Here is a 21,877-nt window from a genome sequence, read left to right on the forward strand (position 1 = left end):
AGGAAGCAGGCTACCTGCTGAGCAGAGAGCCTAACGCGGGGCTCGATTCCAGGACCCCGAGATCATGACCTGAGCTGAAGGCAGAGGCTTTAACCCACTGAGCCACCCAGGCTCCTCTCAAATACTCTTTCTTAGTTGATTACTTAGCTTAGTATTTATCTATTTTATCTTCTCCTTCGAAGACCCAGCCTTGCCCCTTACCCACTCCATCCCACCCCCACTTCCACTGCTACTGTTTGGTTCCTTCTCCTTATTTTAATTCAACTCAACTCAACTGATCAAATTCAGTTCTCAATCATGGGGCCTCTCTGAGTACAAGGAACCTTCATGATGCAAGCGTTAACTTCAAGACGCTCCAGATCAATCCAGTAAGGAGGCCCTGGACATTCGGTGCTATCAACTGCCCCTCGTCTTTTCCAGGTTATCTGGAGGTCTAAACCTCTAAACGGGAGGTCCTTGCCATCCTTATCTCCCATTTTGTTGTCAATACAAATGAACCCCGAAGATTTTAGTATAATCTACTGGTTTCTGTTACCGGGAAGCTGTAGATATTTTTATCTAAAGGGTCAATATTGTAATGAAAAAGCTTTGTCGGTGGAGTCTGAGATGTTAGTCAGCCTTCGCTAGGTGAGGCATCTTTGGGCCAGTATTTTTAAACCTCTTGGAGCTTCAGTTGTCTCAACTATAAAATGGGGACAACAGCCTTGTCATGGCACTGTCCTGAGGGCAAAATCAGGTCTCAGGTATATGTACTTTCTTGGTATCAACATTCCCTCGGCTTCCCTAAGTTTGTCTATACTGAAGGTTGGGTATCCAGTGACCTTCCTTTCCAGCAGACCCCACTTTCATGGAAGATACCCACTGATCTCAGGAATCCGGGAGGAAGAATCCATTGTTTTGGGTGGTTAGAAGCAGCTAAAGCTCTCACGGTTTTGAGTCTCCTCTGACCTCCAAGACAAAATCCAATATGCATATATTCACTTGTATAACTTGAAGCCCTAGGTTTGTAGGCTTGATTCTTCAGAAAAAGAATCCATAAGTCTCAATTAGAATCTGCCAGAATCATGACAGTACCAGCATGGACAGCTGTGCCTTCAGTCCACTGAAGTCCACATACATTAAATCAAAAAAGAGCACCGTGCTACTTGATTTGGGTTTCCAAGATTGTTACACTGTACAGCTTACTGGGGACAGTCATTTTACTCTCTTCCACCATAGAAATGACCAGTTTGTGGCAAGAAAGTTGGATGCATCCTACTGAGCAGTCACTACTCAGACAGCTTCTAACAAAGCTGTAGAGTTAAAGCAGTCCTGCCTTAAGCTTTTGTCCACCTCCAAGACCTCCAAGTTTCACCAGAGATGCAGGATGATGGCTTTTGTCAGTGGTCAATAGAGAGTGTGAAATAGACACTCTGACACCAACGTCCCCAGGAGAATAGGTCTGCAGTGTTGTGGTGTGGGCGACACCCTCCCTGGCCGCTCTCTGGTTTCTTGTGTGCTCTGAGAACACACCCCACAGAGTGCATTCATCACAATAGCCCATGTGTGACCTTTGGAAAAGTCCTTGAATACAGTGAAACAGGAGTCTTAGTTGAAATCTGGAATCCATTCCAGTCTTACACAGGAAGAAAATTAGGCATAGAACAACAAAGCCCATAGTTCAGAGAAACCTGGGGAGGCTCTGGCTGACATTAAAATCATGGAAGATTTTTTTTTTTCTTCATTACTTTGTGTTTCGTAAAAGCTTTTCATCTGAGCAGCCCAAAGCTGCTAGAAAATACTGCTGGTTAGTAGAAGGCAATAACTGGTTTCTCCAGTGAATAAAGCAAGCAGAATGAGACTAGAAATGCTGAGTAATGTATTAAAAGCCAATTACCAAACACTTTTCCAGGCTACTAAGTAAATGCTATTTCTCCAAAACGTGGATGGCCAATACCACCATTTTCCTCCTTTGAATAACGGACTGACAATAATGGTGTCAGGGTTGGGAGCCCAGGAAAGAGATAACAACTATGCTCCCTAAGCCTTAACTCCAAGATAGAGTTCGTTAACCCAGACATCATGGATCTGGAAAGACATATCCAGCCAGCCAGAGCATGAATCAGCAGAGTTGTGTGCTTGTTCAGTAAATTTAACTCAGCAAACATCTGTGGGGAAACACAATTTTATAGGTACAGACCAATTTCCTTTTGTCTCCAGCTGATATTATTCACAATAAGTGGCCATGTGATGTGTTTTTCTTTCATACATATAAATAATTATAAACCTGTACTCCCTTTGGAAGCATTCTCCTTCTTTGCCAGTGTGAAGAGAGGGGTAGCACATTTCTGAGTCAAGCGGTGGCAGATAATCCAGTGAAAATCAATTGGCAGGGAAATTTGGTTTGGAACTATGTGTAAGAATCCACCTAAGGTTTGTCTGGGAGGTCCCTCAAAAGGGATACAGACCCCAGACCAAACAAGATGATTCAGAAATAATCCAGCTGGGGGAGTAGCATTGGATGCTCAGACCCAGAACACTTATTCATACACATGAATAACTTAATTTTGTTTTTTTCTTAAGTACCTTCACAGTTCGTTTTTTATTTTCCTTTAAAAAAAAAAAAAGAAGTAAATGGCATTACTCTGGTCTCTAAAACAGATGCCAGTTTGAACTTCACTCTGCCAGCAAGTATTTGGTTTGGCTCTGCAGGGCTTGAGTTGAAAAAATATTTGCCAATTCCAAAAAGATTTAACGAGCTTTGCTGAAGATGCCGGTGCCATCTGGCATGTCACAGGGACTGTGGCATAGCAAAGAGAACTCTCTTAACCACAGATTTTATTTGCCTGAGGTAGCCAACACTGGGGATTCAGGCGCTTCCTTGAATCAAGGAGCTGAAAGACAAATGAGTAAGATTTCCAAGAGAAAGTGACCAAAGCAGGCGTCAAAAAAACTTGCTGCCATTGAAAATGAAGTCACCTGGTTTTGGTAGCTGATTTTCAGAACTGTCAATAACATCCTCATACGAGCCACTAGACACAGTCCCCAATGCTGTCAGTCAGGAAACCAAATAAATCTTCGACTTTAGCGAAGCTACCCTGATCCAATATCAGATCTAAAAACTTTGCTACAGTGTGTTTTGTTACCATCTGAGACCTGACTAATTGTGGCGCCAGAATTTAACTATATGAAAACTGAACAACCCACTTCAAGTAACTCTCCTAAATACAGCCCGCAAATTTACTTTATATTGCAAAGATGGACATGCATTGCTTTTATTAATATTTGATAGAACATAATGCATAAATCTTTCACCATGATTGGAAAGACTGACCTTCCTGCACATAAATCTCAAATGTTAAAAGTCACCGAAAGTTGTCACCTGAAATCATGTATTTCAGTAAGAGATGCAATTACCCTGTGCAAAAACAAGGCTGTGATCCTTTGAATTAGTGTCACGTCTGACAACTATAACAAAAAATGAAAAATATTTCCATGCTAGTGTGTGCTTAAAAATCACATGTCTGTTTTCACGGATATGGGGACAGGAAGAGTGACGGTGAAACTGTGACCACCTTGAAGAAAAGACACTCTATTGTTTTTGTTAATTTCACGTTATGAGAAAACATGCACCTACTTGAGTGTATCGTACCTTAACTCCTATGGATCTCCCCAAACCTCTACATGTCCCTTCCACTGAGGCTGATCCAATGCTTATTACATGGTCATCTGATGCCAAGGTTCAATAACAAATATCCTCAAAGAGAGAGCCAAGTTCCATATTGCCTTTCCACAGAAAAGACATACTCACTGAAACAATGACAGAGCCGTCTACCTGACTTAACTGAAATTTGGAAGTCAGAGTAGAGATTAAAAGAAAAACTCATGAAATTTTAAAAACGATGATTATAATTGTCACTTACCATTTTGGCTTCTGAATGCATTGGCTGGACCTGGGGAGAAGCACAGGGGTTGCTCAGATTTGGACCCTGCATTCCCAGGAGGTTGGAGTTCACTGACATCTGTCTCTCCATCTAAGAGAAAGGAAAGCAACAGAACCAGAAGTCTAAAAAAAGCGGTCTAGGTCCCAGACAAAGCTGCATTTCTCTTTCAAGTGGGTCATTTAGAATTTCTTTGAACAACTCCAGAGAAAGACTGTGGTTTGGGGAAGGGTAAGTAACACACTTCTGAGCCTTGAACTCCAGGACATCAAAGAATTAATCCAAAGCCGTGCCTGCTATAGGAGATGCCCCATGCCAACAAGAACCATGTTGTCATGGTACATTTACAAACAAAAGTATGGAATATTTCCACTTTTGCAAACACTCCAACTGCCACAAGTCATACTTCTTTTTATAACTGTAAAAAATAATGTATGCATAGAAAAATGCTGCAAGGATATATACCAAATGGTTATCTCGGGTTATCCATGGCTTTTCTCCCCCCTTAAATTTTGTAGGAAAACATGAATCATTTTAGCAATAAGAAAAACATTAAATTAACTGAAAAAGTAATGCTCTCGAATATGCTGGGTCTTCTTGCCACTGTAACTTATAAACACAACCGAGATGACCAAGAGCGGGGTGCCTGGGTGGCTCAGTCAGTTACGCGTCTGCCTTCACCTCGGGACATGGTCTCAGGTCCCAGGATTGAGCCCCATATCAGGCTCCCTGCACAGCGGGAAGTCTTCTTCTCCCTCTGCCTCTCTCTCTGTGCTCTTCCTCCCTCTTTGTCTCTCTCTCTGTCAAATAAATAAATAAAATCTTAAAAAAAAAAAAAAAAAAAGATGACCAACAGATATCTGAGCTGTTGCCCCTGGCTCACCTCCCCTTCCCTAGTCATGATACTACAGAGCAGCAGGTTTTGGCCTCACAGGCAAGGCCTTTGGGGGGTGGAGAAAGCAGGTGAGGGTACCGTACCACACATGATGGACACTGTCCTACTGGCTTGCCTAGAACTAACATCATTTCAAATACTTGCATGAGTTCTGGCCTTTTTGTCTCCAGGGTGTCCCTGTTAAAAAGGAAATACAGTAAAACCTCTCTTTCAGTCAAGGAAGCGAATGTCTGACTGATATTTTCTGTTGAGCAGAAATTGAGCATGTTTCAAAGAACTAGAAGAAAGCAAGTACACTTAATACTAAGTTACACAGAAGACTTTCCTCAAGAGGAAAAAAATAAATTCTTCAATGCAAAAGTTCCCCTTGCTGAAGGATGGAAAGGAAAACGGCTCAGAAACTTGAGGGAATCCGGTTTCTGCTCAAAGTTAGCCCCGGGAGGCTGAGGAAATAAATACAGAGTTCTTTATCACTGGGGCTTTTCCCAGAGCACAGGACAGAAACCTCACAGGCGAGAATGGAGAGTGAAAGCCAAGGTAAATGCCCCTTCAGGGTCCCTGCCACGGTCGGGTTCCAACCCTGCAATCCCTGCTGGGTCCGCCCCAGGTGTGGGGCTGCAATTATGACATTAATGTGTGGGTTAGCTGAGATGCTCACGGGATGACGTGAGTGATGGGTGGACAATCCCTGTCACAGCAAATCATTCTTCGCCATCCCTTAGCCTGAAAGAGCATATCAGTTATCTGGCAGTGTATGCTTCAAAAGGAGCTATCTGATGAAGAATTTTCTATACATTCTAGAACATGCCAGCAAAACCTTTCGGGGCCTCATCAGTTCAGCAAAATAAAATGTTCACTCCCATATGCCCCCCGAGTCTCTAGGTAGCCTAGGTATTTTATTTTTTATTATTGTTTTTGTAATTCTGGTAAAATATGCATGTCATAAAATTTACCACTGTAACTAGGCTTCCGTGTACAGTTCAGTGCTATTAAGTACATCTGTGTACTCTGTTAAGTCACAAAGACTGCTCCACAGAATGCTCGTTGCTGATAGTTCCCCCTTCCAGAGGCTGGGAGATGGAAGAGTTGGAAAGGCATTTGACCCTTTATTCCAACTGGTAACCGTCTCCCAGAGGGAAATCAAGTCCAAAGGAGCTTTTGCTTTCAGTTTCCTGAAGAAAGGCCTCTGAGAACTACAAATGATTATCCGAAAGCTTCCACACTGCTATCCATCGCGAGCTACAAAGAAGGGCGAGCAGCTTACTTGCAGCCTCAGATCCAGAATCAGCCATGCTTCCTACTCTGTGGAAAAGTTACAGTCTGTGACTACTCCTACTCCATGACTCACAAATTCAACAGTATGTTGAAAACAGGCTGATTCCTCTACTTTAAGAAAAAATTGCATTTTTCCATCTTAGTGATGATAGGGGGTCAGCAAAATCCTCTGCAAGGCAACGATTTAGCTTTTACGAATAAGTTTCTGCCCCACAAGTGTGCTTTGGTGAGGTGCTAGAACCAAGAAGTCAGAAAGATGGGAGTGGTTTTGCCGGACACTAAGCAACATCTAGCCCTGGAGGTAAAACATCCAGGTAAAGGATTTTGTCTTTTTTTGAGCTTCTCCTTTCCCTCTGAAACAAATCAGAAAATGGGAGCTATAGTCTCGACAGCCTCACAGGGCTTCTGTGATTACAAATGAGTGTTCGTATTCCCAAATGATGTAAACATTGGACTTTCCAGATAGGAAACCACAGGACCGTGAACTCCTGACTTGCTGTTCACCGGAACCCCAGCATCTCGCGCAGTCCTTCACTCCTAGCAGGCATTCAACAGAAGTTTGTGGAATGAACAGATGCATCATTTGCTTCAGACCTAGGACTTTGTGAACTGTGTGGCCTGGTAGCAGGCACTGCAAATCAGTTAAGAATATTAGCTCGGCCTGCAGACAGACAGACCTTTCCTACAAGGGAATCATGGTTCCCCGAGGGCAGGAACTCTATGGGAAGACTATGCTTACAATGCCAAAATCTGAGGCCAGGAGCAGGGAGCTTGATAACAAGGAGGAAAGGACCTAGAATTCTGGGACCAGGAACTCTTGGGGTTTTTTGTTGTTGTTTTTTTTTTAAGAGATTTTATGACAGTTTTCATGAGTTACCTTTGTGTCACTCAAAGGTTTCTCAGCCTCAGCGCTGTTGACATCTAGGGCCCAAATAATTAGTTTCCGGTGGGGGCTGTCCTGTGCATTGTAGAATGCTAAACAGCATCCCTGGCCTCTACCCACAGAGGCCAGTAGCAGCCTTCTCTCAGTGGTGACAACCAACAACAGCATCTCTAGACAGCGCCAAGCAATCGCCCCGAGTAGAGAATCAGTGCTCTAGACGGACACTATTGTCATGGCAGCTGGGCATATCAGTGACATGGGCTGGGGAAATCCTGTGGGGGGTGGCATCCCTGACTTTCTGTCTGCATTGGCTCTTGATCATGCACCTGATCCTTTCCTTCTCTTCTGAGCATTAACAGGAGGCCAAGTTGTACAATGAGATATGGTGGAAACCACTGCCAGATACTTACTCACCCGCGCTCTCTCTGCCCGTGTCCCACCTTTGTCCTGGAAACAGTACAGTTTAGCCAAATGGAAAAAAAAAAGGTCACTGATGCAGTATTTTTCTGGCTGATGGATAGAATTTATGATAGGATTTGGGACAAGGGGGCTTTAGCGTCTGAAGGAAGACGCTTACGGTGGGAGTCTTCGTGCGCCTTGCTGGGCTGAATAAAACCTGGGCAAGTGGCATTGGTGGCGCTGTCGTAGCTCATCTGAACACGTCTCAGGAGAGCAAGGCAGGGAAAGTGTGTCAACTCAGCTGTTCCTTCCGGCCCGATTTTGCAAAGACTGTTCCTAGTCAGGACGACCCAATATTTATAGCAGCCAGGTCCATTTCTCTTAATTTGGGGCTCCCAGCCCTCATCCACCCCTGCCTCCACTCAGATAAATCGTCATACTGCCCAACCTTCGAGAACCTGAGCTGCTCGGTGTGAGTTGAGATGGGGGTTCGTCACAGCTGTGGGGATCAGACAGCTGCCTTCAACTTCTTACTCCTCAGCTTTTCATCTGGAAAATGAGCGTGTCGGTAATTACCACGATCCCATTCCCACAGGATCCCGACGAGAGCAACGTGAAGTGACAAATGTAGACGGTTCCTTAAAATGTGAACATGCTCTGCCAGGCATTGTCGATACTCTTGTGGGAGGGTTTTCACGGAATTGTCATGTCATCTCTTAGGGCTTTTGAGAACAGCTGTGGCCCGAGGAATAAGCACACCAGCCAGGCTCCCCAAGGCACAAGGCCAGGAAGGGGATCCTGTGGAAGGAGAACAAGGTTTGCCCTGGGATACTCTGGTGTCCCTTCTAGGCTGATATGTTGTTTTCCGGGGGTGGGGGGAATGTATTATGTAATGATCATAGGCCCTGGAGTCATACCACCTGGATTTAAATCTTTAGGCTCCATCTTACTCAGCCTCCTGTGCCTCAGCTTCCTCATCTATAAAATGGGGGTAATAACGGTGTATCCCTCACAGGTTTGTTGTGACAGTGAAAGCAGAGAATACGGTGGTATCACACCGTGGTTGACTCAGTGGGCTCTGGGACCAGTATTCCTGGGATCAGAACTCAGCTATGCTGCTTCTCAGCCAAGCAAGCTACTTGCCATCCTTTTCCCATTCAGACACCAGGGATAGAAATAGCACATGTCTGAGAGGATTGTTTCAGGTGTTCATGAAGTGCCTATAGAGGGACTAGCACATGGTAAGCCTTTAATTAATGCTGTGAGCATGCGTAACAGAACATGATACGCAGAGACACCTACTAGCAGATATTCTGTACCATCGTTACTATTTTTGTTATTATAATTGTTACTGAGTCCTGGCAAGATCACTCCCTGGTGAGTTAAGAACACTCGGTATAGAGCCCAAGCTATATAGATTTTGGGCTAGGCATAAAACACTGTGTCCTTGAACAAATTCCATCCCCTGGGTGTGGCAAGCTCACTTGTCACCAGCAGGAAGATGGGGACAGGCCTCACTAAGGGAGCACTGGAGGGGGAGAGAGCCAGCAGGACGCCTAGGGACAGACAACCAGGCCCTCTCCACAAACTAGCACACAGCTCAGCTCTTCATCCAGAAGAAGTCACTGTCTTTCCAGCTTAGATCTCAGCTTTTCCTTTACTGCTTTCAAAAGAGCAAGGCTCAGTGGCAACAAGAAGTACTTACTGGCATCAAGACGGCCGAAGATCCTGGCATCGTCGGGTTGGGCAGGGTCCCAGGCATGGAGGCTGGCATGGGCTGTCTCTGTCTGTTGTGGAGATGTAGCAGAGAAGATAGAGAGCCTGGGACAGGCCTGGCAACATACAGAAAAAGCAGACATTATTCCTGATGCCTTGGGGCGGGGGATTCACTGCCTGCTTCCCCGTGTCCAGAACCAGCGGGGACAACACCATTACATGAGCAACAGATCAGATCCTCTGATGGGAACCACATAATTGAGGATATTAGGGAAATAATAACAAATAAAACACAAGCCTGGCTTCCTCTGCTGCTTCCTAGTTAATACACCAAATTCCACTTCATTTCCTGACCTCTGTTATCTAACTCACGTTCAATAGTCACAAGTCGGCAAATCTCCTATGACTCCTGCTTCTTAGGGAAGGGACTTGGGGGTGAAATCCTGTGTTGACTCAGAATTCTCTGCCCTGTGGAGGATCTTAGACCCTGAGATCTGTGTACGTCATCTGGACTCTCCTATGCCTCTGCCTAGAAGCCCTCCTGGACACACTTTCACTGTCTGGATTTGTAAAGCCAACTTGATTCATGAATTCCCAATAGAAATCTGTTTTGACTTTTTTGTAGTTCTCCACTGTGGGTGGAAAAAACAAACAAACAAAATAACAACAACAACAACAAAAAACAAAGCCAGGACACAGATCAAAGTAGCAGAAATGAGGTTCATGCCAGTGCAGCCAGCCTTTCTCAGGCAAGTCCAGAGCCCAGCCCCCCATTACCAATCCCTCATTTTATAATAACTGGAGGTGTTAGGCTGTTTGACAGAAACTGATTTTGGCCTGACCCGCACAACTTGGGTAAGCATTCCTCTGGGGAGTACATAGTTGGAGCTTTTGCTTCCATTTGCCAGAGGGGGGGAAAAAATTAGGACTTTAAATTGATTTAATGAGCCAGGGAATGTGTGGCTGAGGGAAAAAGGAAATTATTTGTGTTTATGAAAAATGGCAAATAAGTGACCTCCTCAGCTAAATTCTCAATCTCCCGATACTTTTGCTCTGGGGAGCTATATAAACGTCAAGCCATTAAATTAAAGATTTAACAAATAAAACAAAACAAATAAACAAACACCCCCCCCACCACCACCACCACTGCAGGGACCTGAGTCTTCCATGTTAAACTACCTTATCCTGAATGCCATAAATGAAGCTACTGTTTCTAGAATTAATGCATTTTCTTAAAGAAAAAAAAAAAAAGATTTGTTCATGTTAAGTGCTGGGTAATGACTGGAGATGGAGATGTCCTGTGTGGCCCAGTGCCTTTCTCAGATTCAGGGAAGGATAATCCCATTCAGAGTAGCATGAGAAGGCTCTCCTTTGGACCTCAAGTGCCTCCCGTGCCTGACTTGGGGAGAAGGGGGGATTGAAACAGGGAGATCATGCCAACAGGATCTTCTTTTGCATTGTTGCTGAAATCTCAAAGATTAGGTTTTCTACTCTTTTCGCTTAACAGCTCCTTTGAGTAGAGCTAGCTATCCCAGGCACATGGATTTTAGAAGGATTAGTGACAAATTAGTCAATATTTGTATGTTCAGGAAGTTATAGAAATGAAAATATAAAAGAATATAAAAACTTTACCCAGACTCCCTGCAGATGTACACAAATGACACCCAGCTTTATGACCAGAATGTGTGTATGAATAGTTACAGAAGTAGCCTGCAACAATAAAATGAGTGTTTTCAGAAAAGCAAATGCATGTTATGGGTATTTCTTGACATGTGCCCTGGGGCCCTCTGGAGTATAGATTAACAATAGGATTAGTAGGGTCTTTGAAGGTCCTTCACCTTTCAGAGCTGTAGGAAACTGCCAATTGTAGTTGCTCCAAAACTCTACAGTAGGTTGTACCTTCACTGGGTCTTAAAGCTACCTCATTCAGAGGTGGATAGCTCCAGTCAGGTAGGTATAAATGGTAGCTCTGTCAACAGACAAGGTTTGCTTTGTATTCTCCAGTCTTTTTTTTATTATTATTTTATTTTAAAGATGTTTGTTTATTTGACAGAGAGAGCGACAGTGAGAGAGGTAACACAAGCAGGGGGAGTGGGAAAAGGAGAAGCAGGTTTCCCACCAAGCAGGGAGCCCAATGTGGGACTTGATCCCAGAACCTGGGATCATGACCTGAGCTGGAGGCAGACGCTTAACGACTGAGCCACCCAAGTGCCCTATACTCTCCAGCCTTAATGTTTTGTTTGTGACCTTTGCTGGGAAGAAAACAGCTGTATATCAAAGTATGTCATCTTTAATAATGGTCAGTTCCTGCAAGTGCAAGGTTAATAATCTAAACTGCCCTGTTTTATAAGGAGAAAGATTCACGGAGACCATCTCTATAGATAGTTGTTAATCATTTAACCATCCACTCGTGTACAGATACCCAGACAGAGAGATGTACACATACATCCATGCATACGTACAGATACATCTAAACATACAGACATACAACCTTCTACCATATGTCTTTGCCCCTAGTCACCAGGAGGAATGTTTTGGGTATAGATAGGGACAAGCAAAAAAAGACAACTGAAAACATTTTATAATGATGATTTGTCATATCATCCTCCTAAAGAAACGGCAGCATATTATCATCATTTACATTTTGTTTCCAACATGATATATTAATGCTAATCTTGGTGATCAGTTTCTACTGAGTCATTTTTAGAAAAGAAATCAATTAAACCATGCTTATGTGAATGAAGATGCAAAAGTAATTCAACTCAAAATGACTTTTCATTCTTTACACAACTAAGGAAAACTAGCTGGACAGAGTAGCTGGGAAATGGTATACTTACTTCCATCCCATGCATAGATATACCAGATTTTTAAATACCAAGTATTCCTTCATTAATTAAGAAAGCTTTCCAGGGTACTGAGTTCCCTTGGAATTATAATAATAATTGCCTAATGATAGCAATCAAACCAATTAACAATATATAGTTGAAAGAGAAATGGCTATTTGAGAACTCTGCATGTTTGGATTCTAAATAACTCTCAATTATTGTTTTACACAGATCTCTATTTTATTTATTTATTTGAGAGAGAGAGAGAGAGAGAGAGAGAGAGTGCTCACACATGCATACATGTGCACATGCAGCAGGGAGGGGCACAGGAAGAGGGAGAAAGAATCTTTTTTTTTTTTTTAAAGATTTTATTTATTTATTTGACAGATAGAGATCACAAGTAGGGAGAGAGGCAGGCAGAGAGAGAGAGAGGAGGAAGCAGGCTCCCTGCCAAGCAGAGAGCGGGATGCGGGGCTCGATCCCAGGACCCTGGGATCATGACCTGAGCTGAAGGCAGAGGCTTTAACCCACTGAGCCACCCAGGCGCCCCGGGAGAAAGAATCTTAAGCAGGTCCCACACCCAGTGTGGAGCCCCGACACAGGGCTTGATCTCATGACCCTGAGATCATGACCTGAGCTAAAATCAAGAGTCGGACACCTAACTGACTGAGCCACCCAGGCACCCCTCCACAGATTCTATAAATAATTTTCCCAACCCTTGTTGGGAACAAAACTGAGGGGTTTTCTATGCTTGTTGCTTGGGCTTTTAAAACTACAAAAACTGACAGAAAAGAAAAATCTACTCTTACCCATCGCAGGGTATACAAAGGGCTAGATTGAGGTAATTATGTAGCTTGGCCCAATAAATAATCATTTGTCCAGAATATCCTGATCACTGAAGCAAGAGTGGTATCAGAATAATTATATTAATTATCTAATTCCCTTTGTGTATATGGAAATAATTATTAACACATTGTACTTGCTTGAAACTTTTTATATTGCACTTATCCAGTTTTATATTTTTCAAAATATTTTCACCTTCCTGTGACTTGAAACAATGCCATGTGGTGGGTAGGTCAGATTACCCCCATTTTACTCAGAGTAAGCTGAATTCAGAAACATTTAAATGTGCCCAAGGTCATATGCGTCATGAAAAGAAGCAAGGCTCATATTCAGCTTGCAACACAGGGCTTCCCCCATCACACCTTGATGGCTCCCATAACTAAGCTATTATTGATTTTTTATACTAAAATAAATTCATGGTCTATTTCCTTTGATATCCACACTGCTCCCTGGACTGGGCAATGAAGTAGTAAAATTCTGCAGTACTGCTAACACAAGAAGTCACTCATCCATGTGAAATTATGCTTTCTTCCTTTAAAAAAAACAACAACAACAACAACAAAAAAGTTCCCAAATAACACATCAGTTAGACTCTGAAAATAAGATGGCAAATCGCAGCAAAGTTGTGAAAACAAAGACCCAACAGTCTTTCTCTAGTGCAGGCTTGTTGCCATGAGCTAATAATTCCAGACTTTGAGCAAGCCGAGCCTCCTTTTTAATAACCATATGCCTCTAGGTAAAGTATTTCTACTAAAAATTATTGAGGCATGGAACAAGGTAAGATGTGTGAGCTCATGTTGGATTGTTCAATTACTAAACTGAGTCCCGTAGCATTAAGAGTTTTCCAACTTGACAGATTATTCCTCTTTATACACTTGTATAAACATACTGCTTACGGCCGAAATCTATGTAAGCTTTTCTTTCAATTAAAATGTCAAGGATGACAGACTGTGTTTTCAGTGTCCTTAACAGAATAAAAGGTACCACAGCAAGCGATTTCATGTCCTCATTTTTACCCCCAAAGGATGTTTTCCAGTCTAGGGGGTGTCTGAAAAGCGAGCTCTGTGTCTGCCACTGTTTGCGCTTGGACAAGCCCAACTATCTTTACGGAGCGAGGGACTGGTGATTTTGTTTGGAAGTCTCAGGAGGGTCACTGCAGACTGTTCTCCTTTCCCAAGTCTTCAAAAGGTCCATGGCACCCCAGATTGCCTACTGAACTCAAGACAGATCAATCTGCCGGGTGTGTGGTCAGGTAAAGAGAAGAAGCCAGCAGTGAAAAAAAAATTTAGGTTAAAGAATTAGAAGATCAAAGTTAGCATGAAAATCCAACCACAGACACCTGAGAAATGGTGAGCACATAATAAATAACAACAGAAAGGAATCGGTGGGACTTGGTGTGTGCAGAATAATACAGAAAAACTTCAAAGCAATAAGATGGAAAGAAGAGTGGGCAGGGAGCAAAGGATGCAGATGTCACTGCCATTAGAGTTTCTGACTCTGGGAGAGAGACTTTCTTCACTTTGGGGCTCTCCATGTCATCATCTGTTTAATGAATGGATCAGACTACAGGCCATCTGGAAATGCCCTGAAGCTCTAAAATTCAGATTCTAGAACTTGAAAATGAGATGTTTTTAATCTCATGAGGCATAGATGTTCTATGATGATTAGGGTGTTCTTCACGGCTCACTGATGAGTCCACAGTGCTTCGGCGAGCACGCACAACATGGTGGGGGGGGGTCAGTGTCCGTAATGAATGGGACGGAGTCAGTACAGCACTTAGTTCTTAATGTCAAAAATAAACTTGAAATATGAATGAACCGCAAATAGAAAGTGTCTCTAAAACGCAAAAGAAGTTGTTAAAAAGGACTTGATACATCTCAGGGGGTCCACACCTTTTCCTCATTTACACGTAACATAATTTCACACACAGACCAGAGAAAGAGTATTGCCCATGATCATTGTATTTGTTTCTAAAGAGAAATGTGCCTTCTTTCCACCTTCTCAAATGAACTATTGTGGCCTAACCTGGCCAACTTGTTTCTGTCTAGGATGGGGAGACTGAAGAACTAAAGATGGGATTACAAACTCTTAAATGTTAAGAGAAGGCTGTTTGTAATGAGAAATGCTTATTCCATCATTCTTCTCCGAAGTGGAATTTAAAAATTCCTATTTTTGTAAAGAAAGCAAACTGTAGGATAATCAAGTAGAATGGGAAATGGGAAGATAATATAGTTAATTTCTTCCATGGGTGATAATTATATTGTAAGATGGGGTAGTGAAGGACATGGGTTCAGAAGATGGTCTGCCTAGGTTGGAATCCCAGCTCTGCCCCTTACTAGCTGTGTAAACTTGGGCTAGTTACTTGGCCTCTCTGTGCCTCAGTTTTCTCAACTATTAAATGGGATGACAGAGATAGTTATCTTATGGCCTTAAATACATACTAAGTACATGTTGACCCTTGAACAATGTGGGCATTAGGAACCCTGACTCCTTGTGTAGTCAAAAATCCATGTGTAACTTGAGTCTCCCCAAAGTTAACTACTAGTAGCCTACTGTTGACCAGAAACCTTGCTGATAATATTAACAATCTATTAACACATATTTTGGATATACTCTATTCTTGCAGTAAAGTAAGCTAGAGAAAAGAAAATATTAAGAAAATCATAAGGAAGAGATATACATTTACAGTACTGTACTATATTTATTGAAAAACATCCACATATAAATGGACCTATATAATTCAAACCCATTCAAGGGGCAACTACATATTGAATATGTTCAATAAAATTAATTGGTTTTTTTTCTATTATTATTCTGAAACCCAGACCAAACAACAGAGTAATCACTATACTTCAATCAAGGAACTGGGGCTTAAGGCTGGGATCTTAAAGTCAACACCAATCCTTCGCTTTAATTAAGAAACCACAGCCTAACCAAATGCCTGTAAAAGTGTCCCAAACTTCCGGCATCTATAAGATATTTCTTTAAAAATACATTGACTTTAGACTCCCAAACCCTTCTATGGAGGCAAATGGACTCCTCTCACCCACAGTTTTACAGAATTTCAAAATGATTCACACTATTTCTCAGAAAGGATCTTTGAAAATATTTCCTCAAAATGGAACCAAACTAGTTCCCCAGAGATTGGTTCTCAGTATCTTGTTTTTCCTGAAAACAATGACAAAAATCCAACAGAAGCAATAATTGGGAAAACAAGACAGCTATCTGGCCCATGTTTTAAAAGACATCCTATTACCAGTATCTTTTTTGAATGAGCTCATGCTCTGCACCAAGTCTCACTGCCAAGCTCCTAAAGTTGGATGGCAAAGACAATATTTCCCCTTTTAACAAATGAGGAATTTTGAGACACAGGAGTAGAAATATTTAGCCTGAGAAAAGGCACCAAAATATCAGCAGAATTCAATTAAAATATGTATTTTTCATTTCAAAGCTTTCTTAGGCTCAAGGGAGGACCTCTGGTAAAGATCTGGAACCCCCCTAAAAAAAAAAAAAAAAAAAGATCTGGAACCTCCCTGCATGATTTTTACCCCTCCCCACCTTTCCCCCCTCCCCCGCCACCTTTCCTTTGATGACACAAACATTTGGGCATCAGGGGAGAGAATTTTGCCTTTATACCTATATCCTTCCTAAAAAGCTAGTAAAACAGCCTAACTTTGAAAAAGAGCAAATTCTCCAGTTCATCAGAGATTCCAGTAAGCTTGGCTCCTTGTGACAAAACTTGACATGGCTCCAAGGCCATCACACCAAGCGGTCCCTCACTGCTGCCCCGTTCATGGCCCTGGACTCCAGACCAGTGCCCTCGCTGACTTCCTTCCGGCTTCATTGCATCGCCAGCCACCTTCCTTCCTGCCACCGCCTTGAACGTAAGTAATCCTCACCACCTTCTCTGGGTAACCACAGCAGGTCAGGCCTTTTTTGGAGTGTGCTCCCCCTGCATTCTTCAACCTGGTAACACTTTCTCACCATTTATTCAATCCATGAATAAACCAAAAGTCAAATTAAGTATCTAAGACAAGTCAGACTCTGTACGCACTCATTTCAGCGTGGAAAACGAGTTTGCCAAGTTAGGTCATTTGCCCAACAATTCATCTACAAATTCACAATTTGTGACAATATGATGAAAAACAAAATAGATGTGTTTCATGGTCTCTTGGAATTTACCACTTCAGCTCCCCGGTTATAATTCTTCAGTGATTTTGAGTGATTTTTAAAAATGTCTCTTCTCCCACTAGACCATAAACTGCATCAGTGAGAGATTGTGTCTGCTCTGTTTTTAGTAATGCAGATACTTTAGAAAGGTAAGGAAAGGGGTGCCTGGGTGGCTCAGTGGGTTAAAGCCTCGGCCTTCGGCTCAGGTCATGACCTCATGGTCCTGGAATCGAGCCCCACATCGGGCTCTCTGCTCAGCAGGGAGCCTGCTTCCCTTCCCCTCTCTCTCTGCCTCTCTGCCTGCTTGTGATCTCTGTCAAATAAATAAAATCTTAAAAAAAAAAAAAAAAAGAAAGAAAAAGAAAGGTAAGGAAGTGCATGGTACCTAGCAGGTGTCAATAAATACTTCTCGAATTCTTAAGAACAGAGAATATTAAGGGTCTCTTTAATTGGCAAAAGACATTACAAGAACAGGGTTCAATAAATTATCTTTCCTAACTAATGAGAAGAACTTAATTGATTTACAAGTCATAAGTGAAACTCCAATTTACATTAACAGCCTAATATAACCCATTTCTGCTCTTGAAATGCATAAATGGTTACCCTCAAGGTAATCTGTACTTTTTAGCAATGCCCCTTAAACTCAAGCTTTCTGATGAGTTCTAGACCCATTTGTTTTTGCATCAATTAAGTTAATTTCCATTTGAAATTATATTCTAGGCATTTCATAAGAAAAGGCCAAGAATAATTCAGGAACACTCATCTGTCTCCAATCTATATAATGTTTTTAAAATTGGATGCCTGCCCTGCAATAAGGCTGTACTTTATAATGTTCAAAACTCTGGGCCCAGACGTACCAGTTACACCCACACCATGGTCAACTAAACATCTCATTTCTGCTTTGCTCTGACTTATCGATATTGACAAGAACACTTTTGTAATCATTATCACCAGGGGTGTCGGAAATTAAATTTACCACGCAAGATAAATTTAGGCCTCCTTTTTATCAATTCGGTACTACTGCTGCGTTTATTTTATAGATGTAGTATCTGATATCTTGGAAATGTAACTTCTTTTTCTTTAAATAAAAGCCTGGCTGCGAGAGAGCCAATGGTGGCCATAAAATGTAATACAGCGAACAGAGCTGCATCCCGCCGGAGCCTGTGTTGGGTTTTATAGCATACACGCTGTATCTACTCAGGCAGAGGAGATATTTACTAGTGCTTTCAAGTGTTTTAAACAGAGAGAGCAGAATAGAAAGGGAGATGTAAATTTATGGCCATTCTGTTAAGACTATTAAATCAATTTCTTTTTCTCCCCCTCTTTAATGACTGATTTCTGCACCATTAATCTGAATTAGTCATGCAGTCAGCCTGATTCATTTAAGTTAACCAAAAACACGGTTGGATTGGTTTCTGATGTACTATTGTCACAAAAAAAAAAACACACCAAACCCCGATTCCAAATCTGATATTTTTTCCTTGTAAAGAGCTAAAGGCTCTTTTAAAAGACCCTTTATAAAAGACCCTAAATGCCTGAACAGTTTGGCTTTCACCATGGGTCAGCCTCAAAGACATGACGAGATGGCTTTTCAATTAGCCAATAACTTCTCAGTTGCATCAATTATTCATAAAGTTACACTTAGAAAAGGCAAGTAAATGTAGATCAAAAGAGATGAAATAAATGATGATTTTGAATGCAGTCTCAAATAAATGATATACATCTGGCTGGCTGGGGAAAATTTTTTCTTTATAGAGAGCTCTCTCTAAGTAAAATTTCTTCCTCTTTCTAAGTCGTTAATAAGCTTCCTCCTTGCTTCATAAGGACAAATAAGGAGCCCTCTGATTATGAGCCTTGTCATTTACATGTGATTCCTGCTTGCATTCATTCACCATCAATGAATAATTCATGGAAACATTCACTAACACACTTGTCTGGATGTTCTGTAGGGGCAGAGCTCCCTGGGCTTACAAACACCCACCCCCACCCCTAACTCTTAAGTCAGCAATTCTGTTTTGCTTTCTTCTGGACTTGCAGCTTCTCAGTTACCACCTTTTAATGGGTAAGTCGGGGCAGACTCCACACTCTGTACGATCGCCCCATACCTATGCTCCAAATACATAACATCATTTTGTAGCTGATGGACGAAAACTCCAATTGCAGAAGACTTCAGCAAAAACAGAAGGGCTCTAGAAAAGATCATCGGGACAACCTCTACCCATCCTTGTACTTTGCAAGTTCTCTCTCCTGGGTCACCCCCACTAATGCCTTTACCTAACCTCTTCCTGAAGCTCAAGGTAGGGTCTCTTAGACAGTCTTCAAGTACCTCTCCCTGGGGAGACCCAGTTTAAAACACTCTCCACCCAGCCACTTACCAGGATTCTTTCACTCCTTAGGAGGAGGAGCTAGACACTCAGCTCCACAGCAGGAGAGGGGCTGTGGCAGTGATGCTGGAGGAGGGGCTCTGACTGTGGCTACTGGCAAGGGACGCAGCTCTGAGCTATGAGCCTGACTCCTTAGGTTCTGTTCCTATCGATAAAGTAACACAAGGGCTGAGAGGCTAACTTGTCCTCCCAGGAAACACGGACAAGGAAAGAGGCACTGCTTCAAGGCTCAGCGAACTCCTCACCAGCTCATATCCTGACAGAGAGCCGCAAACTCTAAACCATGGCCGGTACTCAAATAACCAGAAACTGTAGGGGAGGGTGTGAGAGCCTAGAGAAAGCCTTGTCGGACAGGGCTGAACACGAAGTGGGGGAAGAGTGCAGGGAAAGGGGCGGAGGAGGGAGGAGAGAACCTGGAGAATGCTCCAAAGACGCAGGGAGAAGTACTGAGAGGCCAGAAGGGAAGACCTAAATGGAAAAGTAAAAGGAACAAGACCAGGAGATGACGAGAGCAGGCTTCAAGTTTCTAAATTACTATATTCAGAGAATGGTGACCAGTTAAGTCTCAAAGCCAACCAAAGCAGAATAATAACTGTAATAAAACAGCAGCACCTGGGATTTACGTTAGAAGAAAGAGTATCTCCCAAGAACGAATAGTGTAAAACAATTAAACGGCTTACTGAAGTTTTGGAATTTCCTCTTATTAGGCTCTTAAAAAATAGATTCGTCCCCATCTGGCAGGGTTTCTACAGAGGAGGATGAGGAACTGGCAGACTTCTCGTAGTCCTAAATTAGGGCTATTATTTTCACTCATTCCAGTCAGAGTGGCTGACAGAAATGATAGAGATAATGCTGGTGGCCATCATTAACCAGTAAATCGAATAAAGCAGCCTTGTGTGGCTGACATTCGGGCTGCCTGCTGGCCCTGTCATGGCCCCTGAGTGTGTGATCTGTGCAAGTCATTTAACTTCTCTGTTTTCTCATCTGCAAAAAAAAAGGGGGGGGTTATACTACCCACTTCCTAAGTATGGTGTGAGGGTGCTTTGATAATCATAGATGAGATAATATCTTATACATGTTAGGCCCCTGGAAGATGATCAATGTATATTCTATTTAAGAGATGATGAATCTATTCTAGAAGACAAAATTATTGCCAGTGTCATTTTACAATACAAAGTAAAATGATACGGCTCTCAATTTTAGGGTGAAATAGTGTGGAAAAAAGACCCAGAAAAGTCCAGGCTCTCTGAGAGATCTGAGTGTCTTTTCCATCACTATGAGACCTGGTGTCTCAGTGCTGCATCATCTTCTCAGGAAAACTTGCTCTGTGTTCTCACAGCACGTACTAGTATCTCCAGCAGATGCAAGAGAGAGTAGCACAAAATGCAGAGCTCCGCACATAATAGGAGCCTTGTAGAGGTTTGTTGAATGACTTAATGATGTCACCTCATTGTACATGGTCTCTCATTTCCCGGCAGTAGTACCCCAATAACACATCCATGACAGGCTTCTTATTAAGGGTCATGATAACTTGAAACACTATCCTGAAGGGACAGTCAACTTATCATTGACTTGAGCAAGGGGATGGGGGGAGGGGCAGAGTTTCTAGGAAACTGGTATCCTCCTTGAGCAACCTTTCCTGAGCGACCTTTCAAGTTCTCCCACTTTGCAGCAGCACTTATCATGAGCTAAATTGATATTAATCTCAAACACTTAATAAAATAATAGCAATAAAGTTCATAATAATGATACTTGGCATTTACTTTGCACTTTGCATCCAAGGATCTCAAAGGGCTTTGCAATTTTCAAAGCTACTCATGGGCTGGACATACAAGCAAAGAGGCCATTGCGTGTAGCTTTCCTGTGGACAGAGTTGGTACTATCATTACGTTCTGAGATTGAGACAGTGGCCACACTATGTGCATAAACACACCCACTATCCACAGACACCCCCAGACATCTATATGCTAAGAGGCAAAAGGGATAAACAGACATTCTGTTCCAAACCCATTCTTACCTGTATCAGCCTTGTCAAACCCTGGAATGCAGATTTGTATTTTGATAGACTTGTTTTATTATACTTCTTTCAAGCCCCTCTTGGTGTATTTATAGGTATAATTGGAAATTCCATGTCTGTTCTTTAAAGACATAAAGCTTTAAAGGTCTTATTTTCCCTTTAAGTTCATTCCAAAGGAAATTTTGCTTAGGCTTAAATATACAGGGGTTTATACATAAAGCATCTCTTCTAAGGCACTTTTCCCTTCCTTGGTGGCCTGGCATTTGCCAGAAAGAGTGACTTGCTCAGTTTCCCATATTATTCCCCAGACAGCCCTATTCCTACTTCCAAACAAATGTGGTATTTGGGGTTTCAAGTTTAAAATGTAATTTGGTATCATTTCAGATGTCTTCCTACAGCTTAATAAACATCTTCCCCAGAGGGACTTAGGATCTGATTTTAATTTGTGGTAGGGTTATGGTCACAGTAAATGTCAATTTCAGCTATCGACAATAAGCCCTACTAGAAATAGAAATTGTATGTGAAATGACAGTACATTTATAGGATGGGA

General features: G+C 42.3%; 1 protein-coding gene across 4 annotated transcripts in view; it reads right to left on the reverse strand.

Moving 5' to 3' along the window:
- The window catches only part of CREB5 (cAMP responsive element binding protein 5), a 343,687-nt gene that overhangs the window by 100,646 nt on the left and 221,164 nt on the right, over positions 1-21,877 (reverse strand). For all 4 annotated transcript variants that reach the window (XM_046021501.1, XM_046021499.1, XM_046021498.1 and 1 more), the window contains exons 5-6: positions 9,078-9,204; positions 3,903-4,013 (exon numbers count right to left, since the gene is read on the reverse strand). In XM_046021501.1, coding sequence (XP_045877457.1) covers positions 3,903-4,013; positions 9,078-9,204 — 238 coding nt within the window. The remainder of the gene's footprint in view (positions 1-3,902; positions 4,014-9,077; positions 9,205-21,877) is intronic.

The sequence above is a fragment of the Meles meles genome, chromosome 10 (assembly GCF_922984935.1).
Source record: "Meles meles chromosome 10, mMelMel3.1 paternal haplotype, whole genome shotgun sequence".
Classification (NCBI taxonomy): Eukaryota; Metazoa; Chordata; class Mammalia; order Carnivora; family Mustelidae; genus Meles; species Meles meles.